This window comes from Anguilla anguilla, chromosome 12 (assembly GCF_013347855.1).
Source record: "Anguilla anguilla isolate fAngAng1 chromosome 12, fAngAng1.pri, whole genome shotgun sequence".
Taxonomy (NCBI): domain Eukaryota; kingdom Metazoa; phylum Chordata; class Actinopteri; order Anguilliformes; family Anguillidae; genus Anguilla; species Anguilla anguilla.
In genome coordinates this window covers 10,876,165-10,886,792 of record NC_049212.1, presented here as the reverse complement: position 1 = coordinate 10,886,792, position 10,628 = coordinate 10,876,165, and the positions used below count along the sequence as shown (strand labels likewise).

The 10,628-nt window shown below is 49.4% G+C and overlaps 1 protein-coding gene across 2 annotated transcripts in view; it reads right to left on the bottom strand.

Moving 5' to 3' along the window:
• Positions 1–2,588: 2,588 nt before the first annotated feature.
• Positions 2,589–10,628, bottom strand: part of dscamb (Down syndrome cell adhesion molecule b) — a 144,783-nt gene continuing 136,743 nt past the window's right edge. For both annotated transcript variants that reach the window (XM_035385264.1, XM_035385265.1), the window contains exons 31-33: positions 9,632–9,829; positions 9,114–9,416; positions 2,589–3,933 (exon numbers count right to left, since the gene is read on the bottom strand). In XM_035385264.1, coding sequence (XP_035241155.1) covers positions 3,560–3,933; positions 9,114–9,416; positions 9,632–9,829 — 875 coding nt within the window. In that variant the 3' untranslated portion in view covers positions 2,589–3,559. The remainder of the gene's footprint in view (positions 3,934–9,113; positions 9,417–9,631; positions 9,830–10,628) is intronic.

The window sequence follows — 10,628 nt, the reverse complement described above, 5'->3', positions numbered from 1 at the left end:
TGAGAGATTTGATTAAAAATAGAACACACTGCAATGTGGCCCATCAACAAAATAAATGTAAAAAAATCTGAATGCAGAAAACCTCACAGTGCGTTTGTAAGGTAGACTAGGGTCCTGGCATTAATAAATGCTCTGAATGCCCAAAAAAGTGCTTTTCCTGAGTTCGTCCCAGAACCCCGCTGTCGCCCATTTCAGTTTGGAGATATCCCAGCAGGCCCTAGGCCATGTGATCCTCTGTGCAGTCATGAAGAATGACCACAGTCCAAAACCGTAAAAGAGTGCATTAGGGTGGAAAAATCTGTCTCCTGTCCAATTATAAACTCTAAACTAGTGGAATCTTCCGTCCATCCATCCATTCAACCATGCATCTTCTAAGCCGCTTACTCCTGGTCAGGGTTGCAGGGGGGGCGGTGCCTATCCCAGCAAACACTGGGTGAGAGGCAGGAATATACCCAGGACAGGTCACCAGTTCATCGTAGGGCACACACACCGTTTACTCACATACTCATACCCCAAGGACAATTTAGCCTCTCACTGTTAAGTGCTTTGAATGCTGGAAAACCACTATATAAATGCAAGCCATCATTATTATTATTATTATTATTATTATTATTATTATTATTAATTAACCTAAGCTAACATGTCTTTGGACTCTGGGAGGAAGCCAGAGTACCCGGAGGAAACCCACGCAAACACAGGGAGAACATGCAGACTCCACACAGAAAGAGCACCGGCTGGGAATGAAAACTGGAGCCTTTTTGCTACGAGGTGACAGCGCTGCTCACCGGTGACATCTTCTGTACAGCAAATGCACACTGTACCACAGCACTGGCACCAGAGTCTTTGGGTACAGTACACTCACTGTGTGTTACATACAGCGCTGGCACCAGAGTCTTTGGGTACAGTACGCTCACTGTGTGTTACATACAACACTGGCACCAGAGCACCACAGTACACTCACTCTGTGTTCACTGTAGATGTTTCTGTAGGAAATCATGAAAATCCTGAAAAAGAGTGGCATGCGGGTTTAGGGGTGTACCCCACCAACCCCTCATCAACCCAGCTGACATCCTAATATTGAGAGGCACTGTGGTTTGGGGACTTCAGCACCAACACAAACACATTCTCATCATGTGACCCAGACTGGTGGACCCCGTCATGGCCTCTCCCTGCCCATCTACTGTACCTTTAAATTGTCATCCTCCCTCTCGCAGTAGTCAACACTACAGATAGCATGTCACATTAAAGGTTTTAATAAGTGTGCATAGAAATACACACAACACAGTTAATGTATACCGGAAGAGAGTAATACACTGGATCTTTAGACGCTAGCAAATTTTAAAACACAATACAGATTTTTTGTATACAAAATGCCCCTTACTTCCATGAGCTCCACACATGCTGAACCTGGGTCGAGCCAAAATGAACGGTCAGCGAATCACATTTAGGGTAGTAAACAAGGACCTAGTATTGCACCAAGAGCATTCTGAGCTTCTCAAAGAGGCAGACCGAAAAGGACCGGCGCCCCTTCTCTCATAGTGATTAGGCCAGTGCAGCAGCAGTACCTGATTCCATCACGTCGCCCCCTAGAGGCGGCTGCGCGTCAGCGCGACAGCATTAACCTGATCTCTTGTCTTGCATCGCTGCCATGCTGAAATTCATTCCGATCAGCGCAGTTGCGGTGAAACTGGCAGACACAGCTATTTTTGTTCAAGATTGTCAACATTTCCTTTGATCTTTGACGCACAGTGCAATCCACTGACTTTAATAATCTACATTCATTTCTCAAATAGTTTAAAGTAGCTACACAGCACCATTTGTTGGCCATATTATTTTATGTTTTTGTTAAAAAAGAAAAAAAATTTGAGAAATGATAGGTCATTAATTAAAAATAATATACCCACAAAAATTCATACCAAGAGCATGTTTTGTTAACTTGGTGAATGCTTCGACTTTTCAGTTCACTGAGGAACAACTCCACACCCCAGACTCTTCAGGACAAATTTATAAACCCTCGATAAAATCTGAAAAAAGATTCATTCTTAACCCTCAGATAATTAAAGCTCTCCCAGCAGGATATGGGTACGAAGAGCATGGCAGCGGTGACAGTTTTGAGCTGACACCCCAGTCAGCGAAGGGGCCCGAATTTGGAGTTTTCACAGATTTTTCAGCAAGGTTTTTTTTTCAGCAAGGGCGCAACATCGGTGATGAATTAGGCGAAATCGCCACGCCCAACTCGCACGCCACACCCTACGTCGACAGGGGAGGGCCAGATGCTTCTTTGGTCTTGAAGGGATGCTTGTAAAAAAAGCAGTGCCGCTGGGGCACTGGTGGGGGTGGAGGAGGGGGGGGGGGGTGGTGACCACTGGCCACACAGGTGGTCTAGTTTCTGTGTCAGTACCTGGAAAAGTTATTGCAGAACGGCCCGTCCTCTAAAATAGTCTCACAGTACAGGTGGTTTGTGCACCTCCTATGTGTCAGCTGTGCTTTTATGTGTTTGCAGAAATGGGGGGGGCGGGGGGACAGGGGGTGGGGGGAGTGGGGGGTTAAAGGGTGGAGCCCCAATTTCCTAAGTAAAACCAGAAGTGTGCAAACATGACTAAGGACTTTATTAACCAAATCATTTTTTTTTTCCCTGTAATATCCACAAATAAAAGTGATTTCTTATATATATATATATAATTATAATAAATCTTTCACATTGTATAATTTCATAATGTGACAAAATTTGCAGTTGGATTTCCAGCCGTTTACTATTGTAATCGTCTTTTTCCCAGTCCCCATGCAGTCAGAGGAAAGTGATTTTAAAATGTAGCAATCTGAGAAGATCGGGCTGGGCGGACAGCTCTCTCTGTCCTTCTCGTTCACCTGGTTCCCCTCAGCTATCGAGATGCGTTTCAATTTAAAAAAACCAACCGAGAACCAAAAAAATAAAATAAACTAACAGAAAAATTGCATTAGTTCGCTCACACTCAGATGAAAACTAAAATAATGCAACGGCATGTCCTGCTGAGTGGTCCAGGCTCCTCTTAGTTCTGTTTTCAGATATACATTTATATATATATATATGTATATATACTTTGAATTTTTATATAACAATAAAATTAATCATCATCATCATTATCATCATCGTCATCATCACTGTCACCACCATCATTTTATATTACCTTCTCTTTCATAAAATTATTAATTATTTTGGCAATCTTTGTGTGGAGTAAATTTAAAAATAAATAAAATGCTCAAGTAGAAAATAAAAAGTGAGAAAGTGAAAAAAGGAAGAGGAAGAAAGACAGAAAGAAAGAAAGAAAGAAAGAAAGATTGAAAGAAAGAAAGAAAGAAAGAATAAAAGTCACCCATCCTTTTGGAATCGGATATATGTACAACTTTTTTTTTTTTTAAAGCATCTGTCTGTCCGTCTGTCTGTCTGTCTTTGTGATTGTTATTTGTCCTCCTCCTCGTCCTTCTTCTCCTCCTCCTCCTCCTGTGTGGGGGGGTGGGTGAGGGAGGGGGGGGGGGGTGGGCAGCCTCTGGTCCTGCAGTCCGGCCAGTGCGCTGTGTGTTATACCAGCGTGTAGGACTTAGCGTACGGGTTGCTGCTCTGTTTAAGGTGTCCCCTGGAGTCCAGCAGGGATTCCTGGGAGCTGCTGATCTTGGCAGCCTGCGCCAGGTCCCCCGCCTCCCTCAGCGGGAGCGTGGAGGCAGTCCCCGGCTGCCACTGCTGCACCTCCCGGGCGGTGCCGCCGGCCCCTCCCCCCTCCGCGGGCGTGGGCTCCAGCAGGGCGGGGCGCTTCAGCGTGCGGCTCTTCTGCGGCTCCAGGCAGGCCTGGCCCATCGCGCCCTCGCGCCCCGACGCTGAGGCCCCGCCCCCCGCGCCCCCGCGGTTCAGCAGGAAGTCCATCCGGAGGTACGGGGGCAGGTGCACCAGCTCGCCTCCTGTCGGGGGGGGGGGGGGGGGGGGGAGGAGAGAGGAGAGCTCAGGCGAAAGCTAAAAACAGGAAGCACAGGGGAGGGTGCAGTGGCTCAGAACCCTACGGTGCTGTGATCCTTACCGGGTCGACTCTCTTAACCATGAACGCTATGAGCCTGAACAGGCCTGACTCCCTCTGAACCTCCAACTAGAAGTAATGGATAACAGTCAACTCAGCCAATGAGATAACTCTGTCCTAATCTCAACCAATGACATCTGGCCTAAACTCAACCAATGACATAACTCTGGCCTAAACTCAACCAATGACATAACTCTGGCCTAAAATCAACCAATGACACAACTCTGGCCTAAACTCAACCAATGACACAACTCTGTTCTAAACTCAACCAACGGCATAAGTCTGTCCTAAACTCAACCAATGGCATAAGTCTGTCCTAAACTCAACCAATGATATAACTCTGGCCTAAACTTAACCAATGACATAACTCTGGCCTAAACTCAACCAATGACATAGCTCTGTCCTAAACTCAACCAATGAGATAACTCTGCCCTAAACTCAACCAATGACATAACTCTGTCCTAAACTCAACCAATGACATAACTCTGTCCTAAACTCAACCAATGACATAACTCTAGCCTAATCTCAACCAATGACATCTGGCCTAAACTCAACCAATGACATAACTCAGGCTAAAAGTTGCTGTAAGTAATGACATTAGTACATCCAGTGTGGGTGACCTTTTCTACTTTTGTCCCATGTTTTAAGAACTCACTACATACTGATCTTAAGATAGCCCCCAGAATTAGTGTTTTTGAAAGGGCTCTTAACATAACCTTTTAGAGTTTCTGACGTACATGCTGACTGCTGACCTTCAACTTTGCCAGTGCAGCTTTCATGTAGTCTCACTTCAACAAAAATAACTTTTCCTCATTTTTTTCCTCAATTTGGAATGTCCAGTCACATTCAGCATCATTGCTGCAACTTCTGCTGGCCAATCAGGAGAGAGCTCTCCTGTGAAGTAGGTGAGATCATCGCACAGCAGTGGGGAAGCCAGGCTCACACGGACACGAGTCAGAGGACGATGCATCACGTGCAGCTCAGCAGAGGGCTGCAGGCACCCGATTAACCAGCAGGGGCTGCTCATGTGCGACAAGTCACTGTCACAAAGCTGACCAAAACCCTCACAACTGTGTTATATTAATATTAATTATTTGCATTGCACTTTTGAAATTATACTATATACTATTATTAGACTATTTTTGCCTTGCTTTTGGCGTTTTTTAAAAGTTGTTAAATGTGATAATGTGTTCGCTTGTGCCTCTTGCAGAGTCTTACAATATGTTACAATTATTATATTATTATCGTCATGACCGCACTTCATGGTCCCGGTTTGGCGGACAGTGATGCCATTTTCAAAGTAACAGTGTCACAAGTAAAGATAGCGCTGCGCGTCCGTGACCTTTATCAGGAACAAGACCCAGGACCCGCGGAGAGCCGATCCATCAAAATGGCCGCAGGATTTCACTGCGGATAAGGCCCACGGGTGTGGCTGTGCGTTCATCACTGAGGCTGCACGTCTCTACATTAACCCCTTTACGGGGAGAAGAGGAACAGCGCTCTTTAATTGGAGCGATCCGTCGCGATGCACCGCCCCTCCCGCACCGCCCCTCCCAAGTATAAAAGCCCCCCTCGGTCGGCGCCGCTCCTATACGTGACCTCGGCCTGCTGAATTATTGAGCCCAGATACAGTGTTAATAATTTACGGCGCCTTTGATGGCCTTTATTAAAGCAGTCAGCGTGACGAATGGCGCCCGGCTTTAATTGGATTAAATATAGATTGAAGCTTTTTCTTCATAAGTTCGGTGCGCCTGGGCTCCTGCACAATCCATCTGGCTCTGCGTATTGCAGCGGGGACTGATAGGACCCCTTGGACTCAAAAGGATTAAAAAAAGCGGGGTGTTTGATAGATGAGAACGGTTAAGCGTGATGTCAGGCAGTCAGAGTTGCGGGTGCAAAACGGGCCTGGTTATTTGTTGGCACGCTTTCTCCCGGGTAAGTCCTGCTCTGTTCTGCTGCTCACTTCTTTGACTTAATCCATAAAACGTGATAAACAGCCCTTCATCAAACCAGAATTAAGTAAAGACATTGGCTGGTAATTTCAAGCTGGATTCTCTCCGTTTCTCTGAGAACTGTTAAACTGCCACTCCTGTAAATTGTGGTCATGCATGAAATAAACGCAGCAGACCGTAACTAAGAACTTTCGCTGTGTTTACAGCAGAAGGCTCTCCCCACTTTTTATCTCTTCACTATAACCCTTCACTGCTGGGGCCAAAGGGCTTAGGGAGACAGCACTGGCACCGCTTCCATAGCAACGGGCAAACACACAGAAGTGCCTGAGCTTGCATTTGGACACACAAGACCTGAGGATAATTAATCCACTCCCAGGTAACATGGCTGCATGGCCTGCATGGACTAGACTCATTTGTCAACCTCATAACCTTACAGCACTACGAATTTGTCCAGGTCTGTCTCTGTCTGTGATGTAAGATGAGTCCCATCAACTTTCAGGGATGTTTTTATTTTTTGCTAATAAGCGAATTCAGTTCAATCCAGGGCAGTTAATTCTTCTAGAGAATCACATTTTTGTGTAGCCCGGATGTCTGTTGGAAGTGGGGATTCATGGCAACTTAACCATACACTCATGACATAAAGCCAGCGAAAACTTGCTAGAACCAATCAGAATCAATCATGCTAGAGAGAGAAAACATTTGAAGACAGATGTGTACTGGTTTTTTGTATTCCCATGACTCCCTAAGCTTCAACAGGTTCAGGGATGCCAAAAAAGTTTGAGACAGAATGCAAGGCATTTCTAAGCGGGCACCATGGTTTGCATGCCCAACACATAGCCAGTAGAGTTAACATTTAAAGAAACTGCTCACAACTGCTAATCAAGAACACACACTTGATAAGCAAGCATGACTTATGAGGGGAGAAACGCATAAATAATTCATTAACTCATTTGCTGGAGGGTGACAAAGTGTGATTATTTTTCTTTGATGTGTAAACCCCTCCCCTTTTTTTCATATTTCTGATTAACAAAGCACACGGGAGAGAACAGGAGCCTGAAGTGGACTGGATGACCCGCAGGCCACCCTTCCTGTGCAGAGCACAGAGATTGACCTGTAACCAGAGCAGGCCAATCACATCCTCAGACTCAGCGTTAGGGCTCCAGTGTCCGGTGAGGCCGGGGGAGCAGGACAGGGGACAGGTGAGGTCGTCACAGGGGTCAAACGGGAGAGGGGAGGAGGGTGTTGGGCATGGGCCACCCCTAATGTTTTTCAACTGATGCCGTCCTCACTCGATGGAATTTCATACCGCCCCCCCACCCCACCCCCACCCCACACCTACCCCCATCCCAGGGAACTCGATCCGCTGTATAGAACTCAGGGTCAGGGCAGGTCACCATGGTGAAAGCAGAGCTATCCGTCTCGAGTGTGTCCGTGTAGGAAGCATATTCATGGATATGGGACTGGGGCCAGAGCTGTACTGCTCGCACTATCCGGTCACATGACTGACACGGGGGTGTAGTCACACACACGCCACTACGCCGCTTTCAGCTTCAGGGCATGGTGAACGTGACACCTACTGGGAACGGGCCAATCAGGGAAAGGGAACCCGGGCTTGGGGTGGATCCAGACAGCTGTAACACCTTAGTGCCCCCCCAGAAGAGGCCATTTTATCTGCATGCAACATCACCCGGGCTGACCCCTCCCTGAGGGCGCGAGCCCCTGATGCACTCAGCAGCTGACCCGCGCGCGGACCGTAAATAAGCAATGAAGCGCCGGGACTCGAGACCCGCCATCTCGTCTTCCCGCCGCCGACACCCACACCGCTGCTGCCTAGACCAACAGGCCGCACGGCGGTCTGGGGACCTCACACACACCCAGCGGTCAGGGGTCAGGGAGAGGCATGGTGAATGGGGGGGGAGGGGTCAGGGAGAGGCATGGTGAATGGGGGGGAGGGGTCAGGGAGAGACGTGGTGAATGGGGGGGAGGGGTCAGGGAGAGGCATTGTGAATGGGGGGGAGGGGTCAGGGAGAGACGTGATCAGTGGGGGGGGGTCGGGGAGAGACGTGATCAGTGGGGGGGGGGGGGGGGGGGGGGGGAGAGACGTGATCAGTTTGGGGAGGGACGTGATCAGTGGGGCAGGGGGGTTGGGTTTCCCCACCAGCAGGTTTCTTTAAGGTGCATCAACCAAACAAGTAAACAGGCAACATGTGACACTTATGAAATACGTACAGGCACAAACACATTACAAACACTGAGATCTGAAATATCGCCCATCACTGGGTTCTATCCAACATGTCGAAGTCAGTTACAGACTCATTCTAACAAGGCGAACAGATCGATGCCATCCATTCAACAAAGGGCAGGAGAACAATTATGTTTAGAAAAACAAGGTTTTTAAACATGTCAGAGCATTACATGAGTATCACACAATACTGCTGAACACGGGGATTGCTCTAATCATACGCAGGCGATGAACAGCCTTATAAAAAACATCTCAGTTGAAATGCAGTCAGCTGTCTCCCACTGCATTTCTCTATGTATGGGCTAAGTGGGCGTGTCTGGGGCTAAGTGGGCGTGTTGGGGGCTAAGTGGGCGTGTTGGGGGCTAAGTGGGCGTGTCGGGGGCTAAGCGGGCGTGTCGGGGGATAAGTAGGCGTGTCGGGGGCTAAGCGGGCGTGTTGGGTGCTAAGCGGGCGTGTTGGGGGCTCAGTGGGCGTGTCGGGGGCTAAGCGGGCGTGTTGGGTGCTAAGTGGGCGTGTCGGGGGCTAAGCGGGCGTGTTGGGTGCTAAGCGGGCGTGTTGGGGGCTCAGTGGGCGTGTCGGGGGCTAAGCGGGCGTGTTGGGTGCTAAGTGGGCGTGTTGGGGGCTAAGTGGGCGTGTCGGGGGCTCAGTGGGCGTGTCGGGGGCTAAGTGGGCGTGTCGGGTGCTAAGTGGGCGTGTCGGGTGCTAAGCGGGCGTGTTGGGTGCCAAGTGGGCGTGTCGGGGGCTAAGCTGGCGTGTTGGGGGCTAAGCGGGCGTTTGGGCGGCTAAGTGGGCGTGTCGGGGGCTAAGCGGGCGTGTTGGGGGCTAAGCCGGCGTGTCGGGGGCTAAGCGGGCGTTTGGGCGGCGCTCCCTCACCGGGTCTGTGCGCCTTGGGGACGGCCATGTTCATGACGCGCCCCCCGTCCTGCGGTTTGGGCGGGGACGCGGTGAACCGGCAGATGCCCGACTCGGACGGCGTGCTGGACGCCAGGCTGTCGGTGTACTCGTTGGTGCCGGCGGTCATCTGCTCGGAGGACGTGTCGGAGATGAAGCACTCGGTGATGGTGAACTTGGCGTGGCGCAGCTGCTCCTCCATCTTGGCGTGCTCGTAGGCCCGCGCCAGCTCCTCGTAGGTGGAGGAGGCGCTCTCCGTCGACACCATGCTGCTCCGTGCCCGGTCTGCGTACACACACACGCACACACAGACACACACACACACACACACACACACACACAAGCGCATGCACGCACGCACACACACACCATTCCATATGTAAGACAGAGTCATCAACTCACAGAGGCCCAGGCTGGAGCGGGGGCCTAAAACAAACCTCCGTGTGTGAGGGTGGAGGCGGAGCCCCTGCGTAAGATGGCCGCCGGGGTCGTGACCCTACCCGTGTCCTGAGAGGGGCTGACGCTGTAGCTGTCGCTCTCCTTGTCGACGGAGCCGGTGGCGCGCGGCGTGGGCAGCCGCCAGTCGGTGGTCAGCGTGTGGGAGGAGACGGGCGGGTGCGGGCGGTTCAGGGTCCACTGGCTGGCGTAGCGGCTGCGGGCCGTGGGGCCGGCCTTCGCCGTGCGCCGGGCCGTGGGGTCTGCAGGACGGGAAGAGGCGCAGAATAAATACCCCACCATCGCCATGGGTACCGCAAACTACCACCATCGGTCATCAGAGCTAAAGACTTTAGTCTTTTTAGAGTTTAGTTTTCCTCCTATATACTACAATGGGAATCCAGAACTGTGTAAAGCCTGGCCTTAAACTCTGAGACCACTTTAGTTGCTCTTCTCTGTACTTTAATTCTGTGGCACCTGGAATTGCACACAGAAATGTGTATTTCCTTACTTCTCACACACTCACATGCACACTCTCACAAACACTCTCACTCGCAGACACACTCATACACACACACACACTTGCACTTGTCACACACGCACTCTCTCACACTCACGCACACACACAAAGAAAATGGGGGAAAGCTAAAAGCCTTGTTCAGCAGTGTTATTTTCTACAAGATAAAACATAGATAAAAATAGATAAAATATTTTTCCATAATTTTTTTCTGAGATTCATACAGCATAAGGACTGTTAATGTATTAAAAGTTGTAAAACTAAAGTATAAAGTAAAATATTTAAAATACACCTCTATGCAATTAAATTGGAGGAGGTTTATCTGAACGAATCTGAAAACCTTTCATAAAAAACAATTTTTAATCAATATAGAAAGTGATTTTGCTTTCAGAGCAAATACCATTCAGTATCCAGTGTCTGTATCATGTTCCACTACTGCAAATCGAGAATGTGATTTGTGCTCACCCCGTGCAAAGCCCCGCCCCTCTCTGACTGTGACTAATACCACGGCAACAGCAGTTCAGGGCTCTGCAGGTAATTCCATC